This window comes from Grammomys surdaster, unplaced genomic scaffold (genome assembly GCF_004785775.1).
Source record: "Grammomys surdaster isolate TR1022 unplaced genomic scaffold, NIH_TR_1.0 345, whole genome shotgun sequence".
NCBI lineage: Eukaryota > Metazoa > Chordata > Mammalia > Rodentia > Muridae > Grammomys > Grammomys surdaster.
In genome coordinates this window covers 1928071-1950516 of record NW_021604764.1, presented here as the reverse complement: position 1 = coordinate 1950516, position 22446 = coordinate 1928071, and the positions used below count along the sequence as shown (strand labels likewise).

Here is a 22446-nt window from a genome sequence, read left to right as displayed (position 1 = left end):
TTTGGGATGTTCGTCGCTATTACGTCCAGGCCTCCCTATGTGTGGTGAGAAAAATTGAGACTGATAACAAAGTTCTATTTAAGAAATGGCTGGTGGGGCTGGAGAGATGGCTCAGTGGTTAAGAGCACTGACTGCTCTTCCAGAGGTCCTGAGTTCACCCAGCAACCACATGGTGACTCGAAACCATCTGTAATGAGATCTGATGCCCTCATCTGGTGTCTGAAGACAGCTACAGTGTACTCACATGCATAACAAATAAATAAATAAATCTTTAAGAAAGAAATTAAGAGGGGGGAGAAAGAAAGAAAGAGAGAGAGAGAGAGAGAGAGAGAGAGAGAGAGAGAGAGAGAGAGAAAGGGCTGGTGGTGGTGCCTAGGCAAATAAGAGATGGCTGCTAGCTCCCTACCACTGCAGTCATAAAGCAAAACAAATGAAGTGGCTCATAATGGCACTCGTTATCTTATAATTCCAGAGGCCAGAGATTGGACCCATGTCTCAGCAGAAGTGGTGATTAATTTTATGTGTCAACTTGTCTGAGCAATGATGGCCAAATGTTATTGGATCCAAATTTCACTGGATGCTACTCTAGATGTTTCTGTGGTGGTGTTTGTTTTCATTGTTAACTTGCTTAGTTAGTATGTGTGTGTGTGTGTGTGTGTGTGTGTGTGTGTGTGTGTGTGTGTGTATATATATATATATATATTTATGCATGCATATACTTACATACACATCCATCATTGTATCTTGTTTATTCCCACACTATTATGCTCTTCCCCTCTTCCCCCAGCTGATCCACTTTGCCCCCACAGTCCCTCTTCTACTCTCATTTTCTGTGTATGAAACTCACATGTGAAAAAAGTCAATGTTCTTATCTTAGTCCCTGGCCTCCTTGCTTCTCTCCGTAAAAGTGATTTTTGGATAAGATTCTCATTTGAATCTGTAGACTCTAAATAGAAACAGATTGTCTTCCCAACCTGCAAGAAGAGATCCTTTCCCCTGACTGATATTCTTCCCCAGGCCTCCCCTAGAGGACAGGAGACTGATTTACACAAAGCTTCATGCTCCCTCTGCACTAAAGGAGAGTTTATCTTCCATCTATAAGCCCAGTATCATTTTTCTAGACCAGCATTTCCCAAATTCTGTTCTATGACATATTAATACTGTGCGGTATATTGAAAAGAACTCTGTGATTAGATAAATGTGTGTGTGTGTATGTGTTCTGAACAACTTTGTACAGGCCCATGTTAGCAAGCACAAAGTTGGAGGGAAGCTGTCTTTTTTAACAAGAGACTTCTCAGGATTGTTTGATCAGTGATCCTTCTTCTGTAACACACCTGTTAACTACATAATATAGTGGACTTTGGAGAATACATTCCTAGACATAGGCAAAGACATTTCACAGACCCAATATGGAAAGAAAGAGCCAGACATGACGCACAGTCACTTGCAGGTATGGGGGCTTTAGGGTATTGTTTGTTTAACCAGTCCCTCTAATGCTGAGTTACTTGACCTACTAACAGTGTAAGTAAACATTTTCATTAAACAGGTAAGCACAAAGATTCAAAGGATTTGCCCTTCTGTCTTTGTTCTACACAACTAGTGAATATGAGTTAAGATTTCTATTCAGGAAACCTTGCTGCAGAACTTGTATTTTTAGGAGCTACTTTTCAGAGGTTAGATCTTCACAACCAAGACAAGTGTCCTCACTGCCCACCTGGATCCAACCAGAAATGTTAGCAAAGGAGGAGGTGCTATGGAACTGTTTTCCCCTTATCAGAAGCATCAGAGAAGTCAAGTTTATTGACTGACATTCAGGTGATAGTGAAGAAAAATCTTTCTTTGAACAGGCCACAGTAATGTCCAGAAGGTCCCAAGACTCACTTACCTTACCAGCCACTCACGGGCATAGGTGAGACAGCACCACCTAGTGGGCAGCATAGGTACTCTGCATTGAGGTCACTATGGTTTTACTAGTTAAGCTATTTGCTCACAGATTTGTTTTAAGTGGGTAATTGGAGAAAATACAGCTAACCTCAGGTGATATATTTGAAAGTTAAGGGGACCATGGGCAAAACTTCAGGTGTGCAATAAAGCATCATGTATGGTAAGTTTTTTCTTTCTTTCTCTTTTGGGCAAAGCTGTGCTCTACAGCCCAGCCTGGCCTAGAACTCAGCATCCTCATAACCCAGTACCCCAAGCACTGGTATTGCAGCTATGTGCCGTCACACCTGGATTTCTTAAAATTATTATGAAGTCCAGCCTGCCATTTCCCAGAATTCTTCTAACCTCATCTACAGTGACTCAACCTTGCTTACAGAGAGCAGATTAACTTCCTACTTCATTTTTTTTTTCAAGACAGGGTTTCTCTGTGTAGCCCTGGATGTCCTGGAACTCACTCTGTAGACCAGGCTAGCCTTGAACTCTCGAACTCAGAAATCCGCCTGCCTCTGCCTCCCAAGTGCTGGGATTAAAGGTGTGCGCCACCACTGCCCGGCTTAACTTCCTACTTCTAACATGTGCCCCTCTTAACTAAGTCTGGCCTTGTTCGTTGGAAAAAGGCTTGGAGGGGAGGGTACCAGAATCCTAAAGCCACAGTGAACGAAGACCAAGGATACTGTGTTAAAGGTGTCTCTCATGGTATTGGCTAAGAACTCTTCTCACTGCTGGGGGGAGGGATGTTTAGTCTCAGAAGAGGCAAGTGTCTGTTTTTCCTCAATTGCCACAGGCCTTCTAATGAGTAGATACATGTTAGGAACTGGCGTGTGCCTAGTACTTTTGCCTTTTTCCTCCTTGTGAGTTTTATCACTTAGATTAATAAAGAGCTGAGACAAGAGTTTCAGGGTCTTGTCGGTTTAACCATTTCCTCCAAATCTGAGCCCTTGAGCACCTGCTGAAATTGTTTAGATTATCTTCTGTAAGGTACAAAGAAAACACTGCCTTTCTGTTTCCAAATCTGATACCTTTCTGCTATATGGTGTTTAAAATGTTCACAGGATAATAAGATCCAGGCTTCTCTAAACAAGGAAAAATTATAGAAGTGTTGATGAAAAAAAATAATAAAGTCATTCAGGCCCAAGGAAATGTCATCCTTTAATTTCCGGTTCTAGATGTGTCTAGCTATAAGACAAAGATAACACACTCAGTTTGGAAGCTTAGAAAGGAAGTTGCAATGGCTTTTAGAGAGAGAAATTAAACTCAAGAAAGCCTGCTGGAGAAGCAAACTGGTTTGCCCGTGGGAGGATTTTGAAAATGCTGGAGACTCCCGTGGAGTCTCCAATTTGTGTTTGAGAAAATATCCTGGAACAGTCTTGTAGAGTAAAAACAACTGACGATTGGACTGTTAAAGAATACAACTTCAAAAGAAGCAGCTTGGTAACAGGTGAGTTTAGCAGCAGGGGCTTTACATGGCAACAGGCTGAGTCTGTTGCTTAGTATCTAGTAATGTTTCCTTGCTGGAAGCCAGAGCTGTGCCTTGCACCCAGCTGTTTTTGTTACTTAATATCTTGCAATTCCACCTCGCTGGAGGCAGTAATTTGGAAATTGATCAAAGAGGTGTTTTTAATTACTGAGTTTAATTTTAAGGAAAATGAATAAATGGATTTTTAATATAACTTCATCAATCACTTCCCTCCACCTCCTTGTATTGTTACAGCGAATCGGAAAACCCAAACGAAGGCATTATCCTATTCAAAAGGGTAGAATTCCTCTCCCTTAGAGTTGTCCGCTTACAAAACTAGACCTTCTGTGTGCATGGAAATGATGAAGTGGGGATAAAAGATTGCTTTGGGGGAGCCAAAGATGCATCAACTGTGTGTGTGTGTGTGTGTGTGTGTTTTAATTAAGCCCATTTACTCTACCCAGCCGCCATCCCAAAACAACTCACGGTGGTTGACTTTTTTTCAAGCTAATGGATCTCAGATACAATAGTTAAGCTTCTCAGATCCTGTCATGGAAGCACAACGTTTCTGTCGAATCCTTTAATCTTTCCACTGTCACAGAAAGAAGGGCAGTGGAATTTGCAGTGAGACACACAGTAGGACCAACCAACATGGACTTGATGCAAATAGCACCAAGCCTGCTCAGATGAGACAAGCCAGGTGAACCTCTTTTGACTTCTCTGAGTTTTTGACTCCTCATCTGTGAGATGAGGAAATTAATGTGCACTTCACACGGATGTCAAAGGATTGAATGAGACGTTTTATTCTAAAGTACCTGACATAGCCATACCGTACATGCTAAATATACATTAGTGTCCTTCCCATTTTCTCCTTCGTGTACATATATGCTGCTAGCATCAAATTCTTTTATGTGTAGGGCCGATGCTGTTAACTTTATTAAGCGAGCTTTTTCTATTAAGCATTTATCCTTATTCATTAGCTTGGAGGACTGGCACACAAAGATATTAAATTATTTACTCAAGTTTAATGAATGAAATTGAAAACCTTTTTTCCCCTGCTTAACATGAACGTGCCCTTTTCAGTATGCAGAGCCTTGTTGCATTTATTCAGAAGCTACTGCTAAGTGCTTAGTTTGGAACACAGGATTAATGAGCCCGGAGACATGGCGTTGGTCACCATGGCGACCAAGCTAGCATTTCTGTTCCAAGCTCAAACAAGGAATGTAGGATGCTCAGCTCCGCCCTGCAGTATCGAGCTGGGTGTTCTTTTTCATATATCTGACTCTCCATTGCTGCTTCCAATTACTCCCTAATTCCCTTGGGGGAAAAATAAATAAAAAGTATATCCCTGGTTTTTTGGAGCTCAGCTTCTTTAGCTACTTAACTTCCTTCCTAAATACATTTATCTCCCCATCAGCCTCTATAGATTCAGACACCTGAGTCACATTTTTCTTCAGTACATAAATGCCTGTCATTCTTTTGGGTGTCTAATAAATACTCGGACAGATGACCCGATACCCTGGCCTCTCAGGCATTGGACCCCATTCTCTTCAGTGACTTTCCCTCCCCTCTGACTCCTACTCACTGTCAAATGTGGACAAACCCATGTCTGAAGCTGGTTGGGCTCTGACAGTAACTAACTCACATGCCCAATTCTCTGTCATAACCTTCTGCCTTTACATCTTGCTTGTTTACTATTGGCTATAACCATCCTGGAACATGTCTGCTCTTCCTACAATCTCTTTGCCCCGTAGGAGTTCCTTACTTTCATTCCATCCTCTCCAGATAATTTGATGTCCTACCATCGCATTCTCTCTGCTGCCAAAACTTTCAGTTCCCTCCATTTTGTCACATCTTCCGCTTACGCTAGGCGTGACAATAATCCTAAAGGACCGAGGCACAGTGTTGGTGCCTGCTTCCAAACCACTGAAAGCCATATGGCAAGAACCTCACGGTTGCTGTGACATCTTCAGAACATCAGAGAGGTCAGCAGAAAAGTTTAGCTGGCCCCTCAAGGTGGCCCAGCATTTGTCTTCCTAACTTATTTCCCCGGCTTTATACTCATTATCCCAAACGCCTTTCACCTAGTCTTTAATCCTTGTCCTGCTTTGATCTCTTTTTGACTTGATTTACTTAGAAAATGCTGTGCAAATGGAGACTTCTTCAGACTCTGACAACTCATGTAACAAAGTCTCCATCCTCCCTGCTTTTCACTCTAGGTCATGAGAGAAGTGGGGTTTCCTCTCCAGAGACAATCTTATTACCTTCTCTGGACCTCAGGGCCTAAACTTGTCAGACACCTCACACCATAAATTACCCCACACCCACCCACCTCTTTCCTGTCTGCAAACTTCGAACACCAAGTAGAATTTCCATTAATTTTGTTTGTTTGTTTGTTTGTTTATGTTCAGGTGTTACATAGAAAAAGAAGACTCTCCCTCTTGCCTACTCTTCACAATACTTTTTAAAAGTTTTGTTCACCCCACTTTTAGCCATCAATATCTTCAGTTCTGTTTCTGTCTCTCAGTTTTTGCAATATTTAACACCATCTGTGTCACCAGATCAACAGAGATCTTCCAATCTCCAACTCACTGTATCTCCCAGCAACACTGAATATGTCTGACTTCTCTCTCTAGCAAGTTAATTCTCATGGGAAAGAAATGAATACAATAAGTCAAAAACTGAATATAACTTTTTCAGTAATGGTACTGGCAAGGTTTTAAGTACACTGTACCCTCAAGCCCTAGTCCTTGTTCTGGGCTGAAGAGTTAATATAGACTCAACAGTCAACAGGCAGAAAGTACTACTGTGCATTTAGCTATGCTGGGGAAAAGCTCTGTCCTCATGAAACTCACAAGTAGACATTAATCAAAGAAATAAGCAAAGATAAGTGTGATAAAAGAAAAATGGCAATGTCCTGTGAGAGTCTGATGGGAGTATGGAACATAACACAAAGCTCTAATGGTGCTCGTGGAAAACGGATTTCAGAATGGAAGGCTATTTTCAAGGCTCAGGCAGGAGCAGATTTTAGCACTGTAAAAAGAACAGGGTAATATCCCAGAGTGGAGGTAGATTTACTATGGTTGCACTACCTTCGACCCATCACCTAGATAGAATACTGCCAATTCTACCTTGAGCCTCCAGGAAGAAGCCAGTTAGACTTTTTCCTTTAGAGAATCTAACCAGGAAAAAAAAAATTCGAATGACTAATCTAGCCAAATCCCATAGAGTGAGTGAAGCTAATAATTTATAAACTTCACTTGGATTTCAGTCATTCCATCTTGCATGCAGGGCGGCAGCCAAGGATTCTAAAACAACAAGAAAGCAAGCATAAAGGTAAAAGCTATAAAGGGCAGGGAATCAGCAGAAGGCAGGTGCAAGAATAAAGCCAGGGAACTAATATTCAACTGATAAAAATTCACAAAAGAGGACGTTAAAAAGCAGGAAAGAATTCGTGCAAAAAAAAAAAACCACTTGAAATACACAGAGATGTGGGGGGGGGGGGGGGGGGGGGGGGGTGGATGTTGGACTGACCCAGGAAAGCCGAGAAAACAAATGCATGCTAGCAGACCTTTGTGAATTTTCAGAACAAGGGTGGGAAGAAAACCCTAAACGCTCCGTGAAAGAGTACCATAGGTCACGAGCAAAGGCTGAAAGGCCTTCAGATTTGCCAGCTACGTCTTGAAAAGCAGAGGCTGTGGAGGAATGCTTTTAACACACTAGAGGGAAATAATTATGAATCCCGGCTTCTCTGTCAATCAAGGAAGAGCAAACACGCTGAGTGGTGTTTATCATCTCCAGCGCGATTTCTCAGAGCTCTTGTGAAGGATTTGGTCAGCTCAAAAAGCAACAAAAAGAAAAAAAAAAGCATGATTTGGGGAGGGAGGGATCTGACATAAAGAGAGGAGGGAGACTGAGATGTCAAGAAAGATCCCCAGGGTGACAGAGATTCCCAGGAGCAGGACGTGAAGGCTTTAGAAGAGACTCCCCTTTCCTGAACATGAAGCTGATTAAAATATTCACTGAGGTTAAATAATGTAAAAATAAAACTAAAGCAAAAACCATGCACTTTATAGTAAAAAAAAAAAAAAAAAACTAAAAAACAACAACAAAAAACCACCAAGGCTTAAAATATTAACCAGTCACAGAAATCTAATCAAAACAAACAAACAAAAAATATAAAATACTAATTAAAAGAAGACATTGTTATCCTAGTTTGTAGCAGGCTTCATGGTTATAATTTAGCAGCACTGGGAACCTGGGGACTGGAAAGGACCCAGTGCAGATAGGTGTCATATGATTCCCCAAAGGAAGAAAAGGACATATATCCTAATCACACTTCTATAATTTTGATTGTCAAAAAAACTTACACTGTTACGTCTTCTCTGTTTTGATACATAAATAAGTGGCAGTTATTTGGCAATATGCAAACACTAGGCTAACCAAACTAGAGCTGTAAAAGCAGTTGCCTCTAAGGAAAAACAGTTACTGCATTTTTCATAATGAACATTGAATATAATATTTTTATATTTTTCAAATAGCATATTATCCCATCTCCTGTATTATATGTGTCCTCTGGAATTCTTCAATTTCTTGTGATAGTATAAAAATCATCTTCTTTTTATTTTATTTTTATGTGAGTACACTGTCGTTGTCCTCAGACACACCAGAAGAGGGTGTCATCAGATCCCATTACAGATGGTTGTGAGCCACCATGTGGTTGCTGGGAATTGAACTCAGGACCTCTGGAAGAGCAGTCAGTGCTCTTAAGCACTGAGTCAGCTCTCCAGCCCTATAAATCATCTTCTTATACCACAACTTCTAACTACTTATTTCTGGCACATAGAAATACACCTGACTTGTTGGTTGAATGATTTGAGATGCAGAACATGGCCCTGCTGAAGGCTGTGTTTTACAAAGTGTGCAGTGATTCTCCATAAATGATGCAGTGGGGATGAAGAAACAGCAATCTGATGGAGGTGAGAAAGGACCCCCCAACTTATTTCAATTCTCTCATTCAGTATAGGAGACAAGGTGAAAAAAGGCAGCATTCGCAAGACAAGGCAATTTAGAGATATTCTCTGCCATCTGATAGAGGACAATCTCTGAGCAGGTGGCGGTCACTAAAGGCATTGCCTATAATTTACTGTTTCTGTTTCTCTCTTTGCACAAGGACAGATTTTTCCCTTTGCTTTTTTCTTTTTTAAAAAAAAAATAGTGATGTATCATTTCCTTTAAAAAATAATTTTAACAAATAACATCAACTTTAAGAAAAAAATTAAATTAAATTGGCCTAGGTATACTTACAATACGACGGAAGGGGCAAGCATCTTTGGAATGGGCTATAAATGGAGGAAACAGCCAGATTTTTACTATCACAGTGCACACAGCACAAGGGATAGGAAAGTGGACAGCAGTGAGGTGGGGAGAGAGCTGTCCTGGGGGGATGTGGAGGCTTCCTTATTAAAATGACAGCCTCACTGGTCGGGGACTCTTCTGAGTAGGTGACTTGTGTTACTGTGGCCCCCAGGAACAGAGGGCAGCCTTTTCAAAGGCAGGGCCTTCTTTACATTGCCTCTCTGTGCTACATTCTGTTAGAAGCCATTTGAATTTTTATAGCTTTCCTCAAGTAACAAAATTTCTCCCTACTGTCGGGATTTGCTTCATGTGACCTGAAGCAAGCAGTGTTCATTTTCCTCTTCAGAAAGGGGCTGGAGAGAAATAAAGTACAGCTTAGGAACCAGCCAAACCTGACCTGACTCTCTTTATTCATAGGGAAATGCAGAAAGCAACGAATGGACATTTTCGCTGAGGTAAATAAGCCCTCTCGACTGAGGAACACTATTATACTAATACCAAAGGAAACAAAGGCCAGAAGATGGTGGCATTAAGTAGAAAGGCAAACAGAAAAATAGCAGGCAAAATCCAGCCTTGGACAAAGCCAGCTCTGCAACAGTGAAAAACAGGACAAAATCCTTTAAGAGAAAATTGCATGCAATTTTTTGGACTCAATTAGCCTTTTCCACAAAGAGCACTTTCCCACAAAGAGCCCATTAAATAGCAAATGAAATTACATCGGTTTTCAGTTGCCATGGCACTGGCTCTTCTCTAATGGACTTCTCTGGTCCCGAGGTTCACGTTAGACTGGTTTATTTTCCTTGCCTGTGTGCTGCCTCCATTCCCCTGTCCAGTTAGGAAAACATGTATGTGACTTCTTCCTTATAGTTCCTACCTACAACAACATCCCTGAGAGACAGAATTCAGCCATTAACTGAATTTCCTAGAGATGGGGTGTGAAACCAACCAGAATCTCCCCATTATTAGCTGTGACCGTGACAGTTTGCACTAATTAGATGGTTGAGGGTGCAGCCATGTACTCAGGGCTCCTGGAGAGGTCCTCTGACCAAGGACTGTTTAGCAAGTGCTGCCCCCTGAGGTGAGGAAACAAAGATGCCCAGAAAGGCATGAAAATTAACCTTAGACTTTCCTAGAATCTCCAGACTGGAAGAGTAGCCCACAAGCACGTACCTGCTTTTCTTTGCTCTGAAGAAATGACAGCAAAGAAAAAAAAAACTTCACAATGATTTCATTTGCAATTTTGTTTTTCTATTGATTCCTGCTTGGCAGATGTCCTACTTCCAAATACGTAGAGGGAGCTAGATCTGTAGCTCCGTTGGAAGAATGGTTGCTTGCCCAGCATGAGGCTCGGCACTGCATAAGCCCACACACCTGTAATTTTAGAACTTCGATTGTAAAGGCAGTGGAAACAGAAGTTCAAGGCCATCCTGGATTCCTACCAAGTAAAGGGATAGCCTGGGTTACATGAGACCCTATCTAAAAAAAAAAAATCCTAAAACTAAGGGTCTTAACTTGTAGATGATGTGTCTTTTTTAAAAAATTACTTATGAGCCAGAAAGATGGTTCAACAGGTACATGATAAACCTACATGATGGAAGGAGACAACTGAGGCCTCTGAACTCCACACATTAACCACACGGCATGTGTGTGTGCGTGCGTGTGCGCGTGTGTGTACATAGATGCATATCTATAGATGTACATGGGTATGTATGTACAATATGTAAAGTTTGGAAGTTCAGGCGTACAGTTTACACACTGTGTGATTACCACATTGTTCTGAAGACCCACAGAAAGCTACCAAGCTCAGTCCTAAACTCATGCTAGATGTGTCCAGTTTACCTCTTCTGTTGTCTCCAACTCTCTGAATAATATAGCCTTGTTTGGAGGGGACAGCTACGGCTTGAATTTGAGACTGGCAATAAATTAAAGCTCTGGAACAAACATCTCCCTGTCCAAAATGAATCCCAGAAATGGGATTTCTGAGTTAAAGTTGGTGTGTGTAGTCAAGATTCCCTCCAGTGTGCACTGTCTTAAGAGTGTGTGAGAGAAAGCCGCGCCTCGCAGCTGCTGAGAGCCAGCCATCTGCAGTTGAAGGAAGACTCATTCTTCTTGGCAATGCAGCCACTGCGAGGCAGCCCATCCTCCAGTAGATGGCTCCACACCCACACTTATATGAGAAGCACTAACAACTTAGTGAATTATTTTAAAAAGCGGGGGGCGGGGAGACATAAAGGCGGGGATATAGTAGGGCTTAATTGGAGGCTGGGTAGAAAAAGAAAATATGATGGTTGAATCGTCATATTTCATTGTATACATGTGTGAAATTCTAAAGGTTTAAAACTAGGAAAGGAGTGTGTGAGGACAGTTAGAACCCAGCTTGTGTGTTCCAGGGTGTCCTCGTCATCCTACTGTCCCTGCTAACAGAACAACGGTTCTGTCATTTCTTATGATACAAAATTGAAAGTTTAAACTATTTAAATATGAACAAAATCTAAACTCAATCTAATGTGAGGAAGGAAGTAAATATAAAATGTGGGGGTGTCCAGAACATAGGAGCTGAGCAAGCTGGTAACACTGATCCATTCACACCCCCTTCTCTGTCTCTCTCTGCCTATCTCTCTGTCTCTCTATATCCATGTCTCTGTCTCTCTGTCTTTTCCTCTGTCTCTCTGCCTCTCTGTTTCTCTTTATCCCTCTGTCTCTCTTTTTCCCCTCTGTCTCTCTGCCTCTCTTTCTCTGTCTCTGTCTCTCTGTCTCTGTCTTTGTCTCTCTACATATGTCTCTCTCTCTCTCTCTGTCTCTCTCTCTCTGTCTCTCTACATGTTTCTCTCTGTCTCTCTGTCTGTCTCTCTGTCTCTGTGTGTCTTTCTCTGTCTCTATACACTTGCTCTCTCTGTCTCTCACTCTCAGTCTAACCCTCACTGCCCCTCACTGTCTCTTTCTTTTCTCCTCTTTCTTCTCTCTCCCTCCTCAGGGATCAGCCACGTTCATGGGCCACCTTCATTCCCACAGCTTCAGGGGGCATTAATTAGGACTCAGTAGTCCTACTACACTTCTTGAGTAAATTATTTTTACTCTCTTCCTTACTCTGGTAGAAATGTCTACCTTTCCTGCTCTCTCTTATTTTTAGCCAATGACTTTGCCACCACATGGTTGAGGGGGAATTCATCAGATTTCACCTTATCATCACCAAATCTACTCTGGTGTTGGAAATCATCTTATAGGGCACACTTACTAAAAATGTAGATAGTGTCTTGTCATCTACAGATTTCATCCTATCTCAACATTGGAAACCTGGATCCTTAAAAGATTACTAAAGTAACCCTGTTGTGCTCATTGTCTGTAACTTCCCCTTGGCCTCCCTGCAGTCACTTTTAGCCCTGCAGCCTCCCCCAGCCATCACAATCAGACTGTTCTTGCACCATCTCTCTTGGCAAACATCTTTCGACAGTTCTTAGCACACTGTCTTCAAAACATCCATTTACACCCTCCCCAGACTAATCTGACTTCCACACTATGTCATCAAACCAGTTTTTGTTTGGTTTGGTTCTGTTGTTTTGTTTCATAGGTATTAACCTTTCACTGGATTTAAGGAATATCTCATTTAATCTTGATAGTTTTCCCTGTAACTGGCTGGTCCCTGCTCCTTCAGCACACTTCGTTCTTAGTCCTGAGTTACCAAAAGCAAGCTTAGGACCCAGTTTCTCCATCAGTGCCTCCCATTCCCTTTACACTTTGGTCACTTAAGTGTTAGCATTTATGACTTTGTCTAGATTCATTATTTTTTACTTGTTATTACTTCTTTTGTTTTACAGATGATTTCTCATCAATTTCATAACCTGAACAGGTCTGAAACCTATCATCCTCCTGTCTCAGTATCTCAAGTGTTAGAACTCTTAAATTCCAGGACTGCAAGGGCTAGATAGTAGACTTTGCCATGAAGAAAGGGGGGATGAGAGAAGGAGGGGGAGAGGGAGAGGGAAAGGGAGAGGGAGAGGGAGAGGGAACATGATTACATGCAAACTATGGATCTTGTAAAGGCAAACTACTCATACTCATCTTGTATCCAGAACAACCAAGAAGCCAGCAGCTCATTCATGAAAAAGGAGCAAAAAACATACACAGATATTTCTCCAAGTGAAAATTCATCTGTCAAATATTCTATGATATTCACAGCACCCAGAAGGAATACCACCCTGAAGCCACAGTGAGACATAACTACACACTTATGAGAGAGCTAAACATTTTGCCCTTGAAGTAAAACACAAGTACATTCACGGCTCTCCAATGTTGGTAAATTCTTGACTGAGATCTGTGTAACTTGCATGGCACATCTACATGGAATATTATTTGGCAACTAAAACAACTAATTGACCCGGAAAAGATTTTAACTTTTTCTAATAGTTCACTCTTAACGAACAGGATATTTTCTCCTTGATAACACTTCCCTACTTTTATAATTAAAATTTATTTTGTTACTATTTTGTTAATCTCCTCCTCCACTGAAATATGTACACATATACATATATTCATCATGTGTACATCTATAAATACATATAAGCTAAGAGTGAGAGCTGGTTTCTCTTTGTTACTGGGTTACCTGATGCATAATAAGGGTTAAATAAACATGTTAAGTAACTGTGAAAATTAATACATTTCTTATATTTAAATGTCAGGATTTCAATGTAATAGTCACTGAATGACTTCAGTAGGAAACACACACAGAATAAAACCAACAAAAAATGTAAATACTCATGTGCATGTTGATTTTCATCGTGAATCAGGTTGAAGGTGCTGGACCGATGTCATATCGCCTGAAGCAAGGCGGGATGACGAAGTCCTCACATCATGTGTGTATGAACACACACTACCAACCATGTGTGTATAAACCCAACATCAGCCACCCAGCAAGTCTTACCTCTGGACACCAACTGCTTGGCACAGAGGATGGAGCTCTCTGTGGTGCAGAAGTGCAAAGCAGTGTGTCCGCTCAGGGAGTAGCAGTTGAGCTTCGCACCACGGTCACAGAGAATTTTCACACATTCCAGGTTGGCTATTTCACAAGCCACATGCAGGGGGGTCTTCCCGTTGGGCCGACAGTTGATGGTAGCATTGTGGTCCAGCAGTACCGTCAGGCACTCCACATGACCAAGCAAAACTGAGAGGTGCAGGCCTGTTGCCCAGGAAGACTTCAACTTATAACTGGGCAACCAATAGCCTGAAAAAGAAAAGAAAGAGGAGTTTAATATTGCCCAGTGCTCCTCCCTGTCTTGTGAGGATTTTGACAAGGTGTTTTAACTTTGGTCACAATTACAAGATTTGAATTAAAAATGGATCAAGAGCCTGTCACTGGCAGCTGATGAGTCTCCCAGAGCCTTTTTCTGAGGACTGACACGGGTCAGCCTTTTTGCATCTCTTACAGTCTCTACTGCTCCTAGATTCCTGTTCCTTTACAATTTTGCTCATTGACTAGGCACAGATTAATAAAGAGAATGATTTGCAGAATTAAGATCTTTGACAAATCATTCTCTCAACTTGAAATGTTCTGCTTCCTTCTTCTAATCTACCTCTTTGAAACAGAGTCTCTCTGTGTAGCCCAGATGGGCCTTGAACTCACAGCAATCATCCCCCCTCAGTTTCTCTGGTAGTGGGATTTCAGGCATGCTCCACTGAACCCAGATCATCCCAACTTTCTGTACTTAACGTTCCTCAGCAAGCAACATGCAAAGACAGTTTCCCTATCTGCTCAGAATGGAGCTGGTCCTGAACCTGAAAACCAAACTGTACTTTGCCTGCTTATCAGTGGCAAAGATGCTTCGTGATCTTTGTCATGCTCATTTCCATAACACTGTCACGCTGCAACTTATTGAAAACTTGTGCCTGCAACTACATAGGGGGAAAAAAAAAGAGAGAGATCCTGGAAGAAAGAGCAGAGAGCTGATTAAGAAAACACCATTTTAATATGAAATCAAAGAAACCCAGGATGCTGGCTCTGGAGGACAGATCACCCTGCTCAAGCCTCTGATTTTTCTAGATGAGAGGACTGACACTTTCTCAGCCTGCTAGAGCCACAAATCTGCTTCAGTCTAATCTTCTGGACTACTGTCATGCAGGGTTTTCATCTGTGTTTGTCTTTATGGGTGATAGTATAGGTTTGAATGATACAGATTACCAAGAAGAGAAGATACTCGTGAGTGCATCTGTAAGGTGCCACACTGCTGGCACGGAAATGTATTTGCTTATGGTGTTTCCCCCTCCTAAATTCCCAGTAGCACCAAAAGAGTTTTCCTTTAACATTTACTACATGGTCCGGCCAGTCACCCTTGGCTTTCAAAACTCAGTATCATCTGTTTCCTATAATCAGAGCTGGTAACTGGGGAACCAGGCTCACAGACCACAGGATCTAAGAATGTCACCAAGACTAAAATGGAACTCTTTCTAAAGCCCACCTCTTTTCCATAGTATCTGTATATTTGGGAGGGAAGAGCACACCTTAGCTGCTGCCCCAGAGGGCTGCCTGCAGACTCCCAATATGCTTATGTCTGCTTTTAATCTACACTTCAGAACTTTGGTGGTAGAGTTGAAGGTAGACTTGGGAAGGTCTGGATATCTCAGCCTGCAGCAAAACAGGAACGCTACCTGCACTGACCAGGGAAAAGAGCACTCCTCAGCAAAGAGACCATCTTGAAAACAGAGCTGGACCACAAGTTCTCTAGTAAACATGGAAACAAGTACACTGGGCCTCACAGAGCACAAGATCTGAGGTCATGTGTGCTTCTGAAACCAAGAATGAGGTGTGCCAATTCATGTGCTCTTGCTAATGCCAATATATCAAAAGATCAGAATTTTCTCATGCACATGTGCCTACACACATACATAGTATAACCACCAATAGTTACAGCATGCCAGGAACATGTGACCTTTGGAAGGTACTCACTTCTACATAGGCTGGAAAGGAAGAAAGACAGAAAGCCTCGCGGGTTGGGGATGGTAAAGAAGGAACTGCCTCCTTCTGGGGAAAGCCACTCATGCTCCCATGTCTGCAAGCTGCAGATGTGGGTTCAAAAACCGCTTGGCTTCAGCAAAGGCCTCCATAGAAGAGAGACTGAGACGGGAACATGGCTATTTCCAGTGCACAAACCCCATTCTCAACCCCCTAGTCCAAGCCCTGCGCACAGGGATCTGTAGCATTCACTCATGGTCACTGCTGTCCTTCTTCACACCGTGCTATATAATCTGCTCATGCTGTTCACCTAACATGTATCACATTGTACCTGTGCGCAGGCAAGAGCCTCCACGAGGGATACTGAGTAGGGGTCGAACAAAAATTGTGGGACAAAACCACGTTCATCTTAACACTAGTGGCAGAGGTCAGATTCTCTAAGTGTGTGGTTTGACCCTTGCATTGGCTCCATAACTCATCCGTAGCATGCGGTGCTGCGCCTGAGATATGCATAACTATGGCTGTGCACGTGTCTCTGTGCTATGCTGACTTGTGACCAAGGCAGAACAGGTGAGAAAAATGTGATTTTTTTTTTTTGGCACACTGAAGCTTTATTTCAGCCATAGAAGGGAATAAAGTGATGTTGTTTACAGGAAATAGATATGACTGGAAATGATTGCTATAAGCCAGTCACAGAAAGGTAGTATGTCTCTCCACCTTTTACAATCCCTAGATTGTATTCCTAGTATATATACATGCGTGTGTGTGTGTGTGTGTGTGTGTGTGTGTGCAGGCTAAATGAAGTAGAAATGAAATTCTCAAGGGAACAAGAGAGATTAATGGGAAGAGAAGAAGGACGGGAGAAGATAGGGAGAATGAGGTGACAGAAGAAAATATGTTTTAGCATATCATATGTACCTGTAAGAAAGAAAAATTTTAAAAGTAACAGCAAAACATTTTTTAAAACTCTCAAACACCAATCTCTCCAAATCTGTCAGAAGCTACTTCTGATCTGCACAGCTAAAAGTTATAAAGAAAATTTTACAAATTTTAGCTTTACAAAAACTATGCAGAGCTCTGTGTATAACCCTATGTGTACACTTGTGAGCATTTCATATAAATCTGAGGCTGAAGTCACAAGCCTGGAAGGCTGGGCAGAAAGGCCCCTCACTCAAGGAACACGGTGAGGAGGGAAGGGTTGCAGCCCATTTGTGAAAGGGGGCATTGGTTCCGCTCCAGCACTCGGAAAGGATACACATCTCTGGTTAAGCTAAAGCTAAGCCCAGGCTCCTCGGCAGTTATCAGAGCTAATGTTATCAAAGGAAAACCAGTTCCACACCCGGAGAAGCCTCTGGCTGCCGCCAAAGTTTGCACACGCTGCTCTGGCTGGATTAGCAGACAGTTGTTGGGACCATGTCCCTGTGTTTACACAGCCCTGAAAGATTATAGACCCGAGCACCATTCTAGGCTACTATTTTAATAGCTAACATTCTAAGGATAATTCTCAGAGGCTCCCTAGAGAAGGATGGAGGAGAGACACAAACTTGAAATGCAAAATGTTAAAGAAAGAAACTTTTCCAGCAACCAGAAAAGGGGAAAGTCCCCACACCCATCCCCAGTCAGTAATTGAAAAAAAAAGAAGAAGAAGAAGAAGAAGAAAGGAGCTTTTTTTTTTAAAGAAGAAAAATAAATGAGAAAGAGATCATTGGTTAGGAATAAAAAGCATTCACGATGTTTGGGCGTCAGCTGCTCCTTAGGAAGGTAGATGGAGTACCTGACAGAAGGTCTTCAAGTGAAATCTTTCATTGATTATTTTAATTAAAAATATGACTACCATGAAAGGCACCAGAAGAGACTGTGGGCCATAAATGAAATACTTAAAGCACATTACACTGATTAATCAAGGGTGTTCATTAACCTTGCCGACTACGGAGTTTCATACCAGAGACAGATCTGATATTCCACTTGTCTCATTAGGGAACCAAAGCGGATACATCTGCGGAAGAACCAATGTGTACAGCTGGAAAAAGCATCAAAAAACAGCTTTGCGGACATCCACCCAGGGATTCAGTCCATAGGCTACCAGTGAGAATCAATATGATGGAGAGCCGTGGGGATTTCTCCTGCCTTTGGCTTTACCCTAAATATTTTCTTCTTGTCTCAGAGTAAACTGTGTCACAATTCCCCTTTAACCTCTCAATTATTAGTTGCATCTGGTAGTTAAAAATTCCCTTGGATATTCACGATTTCTTTGTGTCGCTGTGATAATTTTTTAAGCAATTGTCTGGGCTGCCGAGATGGCTGAGTTGGTGTTTGCTGCCAAGCTTGAGTACCTGAGTTTGAGCCCCGTGACACACGGGAAAAGAAGAGAAGCAGCTCGGACAAGTTGTCTTCTGAGCCATAACATGCTGTGGCTCACTAGCTTAAAATAAAAATAAGGTGATTGTCCAGGAGACGGTATTTTGCTTGTATTTCTAATGTTTTTAAAATCCCCTGTCTCTGCCTGTCATTTCCTGGGAGTTATGGGAAATACACCAGTATGCTTTGATTGTTAGCTTTACAAAGTGAGAATAGTGGACTTTTAAAATTAACAAACGGATTTTATCTGAAGATTTCATGATAAAGCTAAAAATAACAGGGTGTGGGGAGAGAGTGAGCGCTAGCTTTAAGAATTAATGTTAAGTGCTGGAAAACCCCTGGCACATACTGAGAACTACTGTAGAGCCTGCTTTAACCAGTTGCCTTCGCTGGTGGAAGTTTCTTAAGGAGAAGGATCCAGAACAAGAAGAGAAAGGACCGTCTAACCCAGTATCTCTGTTCTATCTTTTAATCTGTGACAGTAGCTGTGTCATATTTTAATTACTAGTATACTTGATGTGTTTTTAGATTAGAGTCCTGGGATGTTTATTTTCTAAGTTGATTTCTTTGCCAGTGGAGTTCTGCATTACCTTTCCAATACTCACAGATGGACCTTGACACCAGCTGGAACAGGGTGTATTTAGTAACAAATTCAACTACTTTTTAAAATCCTGTGGAAAAGGAGGTAGGGTGTTTTAAAAGAAACTAAGATTGGTTAAGGGTGGATTTCAGAGCAGCTAGCCCTCTGGATGATCAACCCTTGAATATGGACTCATATTATCAGTTACGCAAGAAAGTTTCAAGGTGACCATTGACCTGTTGCTGACATTATACTTTGCTTCACTTATCAATGCAAACTGAGCAGAAGACAGCCACTCTCTGAGATTAGACAGCTACGTCCCCTCGCTGAGAGTGGATGGGATTGACGAAGCCGTTTCACTGCTTTTATAAAAATGAATCAAACTGCTCAGGAGTGTTTTGTGAACTTTCCTTGTTCAGTTTTAGGAGTACAGCCTTTCCATGTACTTTTAAAAAAAAATCAAAGAGGAACATGTAGCCTTTCGACAATCCCAAAAGTCTGCTTTTAAATAATAATAATAATAATAATAATAATAATAATAATAATAAAGTCTCAGAAACAGTAACCCAGCCACATGCCCTTTAAGGCCACACAGGGGCTGCTCCGTCCCTTAGACAAACTCCAGAAGGGGCTGACTGACTAATTAGATACCCAGTTGTAGAGTGCTCAGTCCCACACTGTTCTGAGAATTTCTTTGTGAGGTAAGACATTGATATCACCACTTAGATCTGCTTTACTGGGCCAGAGGCGAGGGTTCTATTCAGGACTTCCTTCCCACCCTTAACAGTTGAAAGAGCTGGTATTAAGCCTGGAGGCACCTAGGAAAAAGTTTCAAGTAACTTTTGAGAAAGTGGGATTTTTTTTTTTACCCCAGGCTCAAACTACATATCCATGGTAAAAGGAGAGAAAAAAGTATTTCCATACACACTGTATACACACCTGCGCACTGATTTACTGGACAGCCCTGAGGTTACAAACCAAAGTCCTGTTATTTCCAAATGGACACCTACATAAGACTGGGGCCCTTTTCTTTCTTTTGGAGACAGACTTAATTTCTGCCCCCAACTGAAAGCCACATCTCATAGCCTGAATGCTAGTAAAACAATCATCAGCATAAATAAAAAGTTAGTTCCACAGGGACCATAGGAATTAGTTTATTTTGACAAGAAGAATTTAAAACACAGTTTCTTCACATTTGGGGATTATGACACCCAAGAGATAACAGAAAACAGTGCCTGCCCACCAGGAACCCACGTCTCCAAGTTCCCTGGCTCAGAACTCCTCAACCTTTGTGCCTGTCTGCAGGGTTTACCTTTATGGGGGGGTTAAGAAAAGGTGGTATTTGCTACTCAGTATAAAATAGATTAGCTACTGGCTTGAATCTGAGTATACAGCACGCACAGAAGTTTCTTTAAAACATATTTAGCATCCAGATCAAACCACAAAATAGTTATAAGATGCAAACCGTCTAATGATATAGCATACAATTTGTCTTTCAACACAGTCTCTTCAACTTTGTAGAAAAAAAAACTAGAGTTCTTCATTTTGTCAGACAAAACAGCAATGACAGTTTATCACAAAACACAAATCAAAAAGCACAGCAACTGGCCTCAACTAATCTATACTTATTTCCGAAATGACAGAGAACTAGGTAGAGATAAATCCTGTCAGCATTTGTATCTGGAAATTGGTGATGCTAATGATTTTGTATGAATGGAAAACAGATTTATATTTGAACGTAACAGCTCTCCCTCCACCACATTCCCAAGACTTTCCCATGTATTTTATCCAGGCAGTAGTGAAGGCAAAAAGAGTCTTTCTTTGCAGTATGCTCGCCAAAAGGTCCAATTATTTAAGTTTTCCCATTAGCTAGTTGATTTGAGAAATCAGAATGAGCATGGTAATCTAGTTCTGATTTATTCAATAGGGGTTGAGAGGAGGGAATTTAAAGAATTTTGTTGTCATTTTTGTTTTCCTATTTTTTTGTTGGACTAAGCAGAGATTCTGAATTTTAATTTTTTAAATTTTTTAATTTGCTCTATTACTGTAGCCGAGCAGAAAATAAAAATCAAAGTTAACTTTGTGGTATTTAGAGTTCAGCTTTTGTTCCTGCACTGAAACCCATTAAACTGACGCAGACCCTGTAAGTGCCTATGGCACATCTTTCTCCATTCATTAGCTCTCTAAATGAAAAAGAAAGTCCCCTTTCTCATCCACACGGACATAGAGATGATGTATCTGTAAGGGGCTGATAGGGAAGAACCAGCAGCCTGACCCCGACAGCCACACTGTCACACATAGATCGTAGAGCGCAGCAGTCTTTAAGCAGAGCCGAGGGAGGCTTTCTTTATTCTATACCACCACAGGCACAAGGGAAGTCCCACTCACACCGTGCATGACAAATACAACTACCCAGGATCCCAAATTCCAGACACAAGAATGGAAAAGAGCAATAAATAGAAATACACAGACAAAAAACTGCGTCTAGCTATGAAAACCAGCCCAAATGCCCTCTGATTTTAAAAGGAAGGGAAGATTTTTTTAAAAAATAAGAAATAATGTCTAAACAAACACTTAAACAATAAAGAACGACTGCTTTCAAGACAAAAGCTGACCTACTGACCTAAAAAATGCATTTTATTATCAATTTCACAATCACACCTCTATAATTCTTTTACCTTGTTTGTAAGATGCCAAAATCATGTTCTCATCTTCAACTTCAAACACTGTGTCCACATCTATTTGCCTCTCGATTAAAATAGCCTTCAGTTTTCCGAAGTCATTTGTTTTTAGAGCCTCCAGGAAATCTTTCTTAACTAACTTGGCAGCTCCAGCTTTGCTGATAGGGGCAGTGACGCCGGCCATCCTCAGCGCCCTGTGGAAGCAGAGCAGTGATTTATCAGGAGAGCAGCACCCAGCACACAGGCAAGGCTGGAGAGTCCACAAACTGCCGGCTAATTTTATCCCAAAGTTATGCTGACCCGTTCTATTTATATAGGGATCATTTCAAACTTCAAAATATCCTCCCAGGCTCTCCCTGAGTTCCCAGGTCCTTTACACTGGAGATACGTAAGCAAGTCCCTTCCGCTGTGCGTGGTGTCGATAAGAAGGAAGGCTCCTGTGACACATTTCCGAGCATGAAGTGTCACAATTATTTCTTACAAGACCAAAGTGAAAGTGTAAGATTTAAAAAGCTCTTAATTCTCTTTATGTTTTCTCCTCAACAAAAACATCTGGCGCCTGGCTGGAGCTCCAGTATCTTAGCCTAACTAACTAATAGCCCCAAATGAGAATTTGTTTCAGTTGTTGATACACGTGCTACTGAAAACCTTTAATGATTTTGTGAAATGAGCCTATAAATGCGGGCCTAATTATGCACATCTAAAAACAAACAGAAGGTTTGCCAGTAACCTAGACTTGAAAATTTTTCAATATTATGAAAAATGCAGGGTGGGGTAGTTGGGGGGGGCAACCCCTTTAGGGGGGGGAAGAACCTGAAGAAACAAGAAAATCAATGCGACAAGTGAGTGAACTTTATTGAATCCTGTATTTTATTTCTCACGTCAGTTAAAAACAAAAGCCATGTTTGAACAAATTGCAAAAACAAATACAGGCTTGCTATTTCCTTCAAATATCAGATTATTGATTTGAAAATGTGTGAGTTAGGTATTTGGGTTGTGTAAAAGAATCCTGTTTGTCCTCAAATTAAAGCAATGCCTAATCAATTAGCATACTGTCTCACACATCCTCTGTTTACATAGCGTGTGTGTGTGTGTGTGTGTGTGTGTGTGTGTGTGTGTGTGTGTGTGT

At 41.4% G+C, this 22446-nt stretch overlaps 1 protein-coding gene across 1 annotated transcript in view; it reads right to left on the bottom strand.

Annotated features, from left to right (window-relative positions):
- The window catches only part of Asb4 (ankyrin repeat and SOCS box containing 4), a 43046-nt gene extending 21337 nt beyond the window's left edge, over positions 1-21709 (bottom strand). Inside the window, exons 1-2 of the mRNA XM_028779156.1 lie at positions 21315-21709; positions 13674-13973 (exon numbers count right to left, since the gene is read on the bottom strand). Of these exons, the coding sequence (XP_028634989.1) occupies positions 13674-13973; positions 21315-21501 (487 nt within the window). The 5' untranslated portion in view covers positions 21502-21709. The remainder of the gene's footprint in view (positions 1-13673; positions 13974-21314) is intronic.
- Positions 21710-22446: the final 737 nt, after the last annotated feature.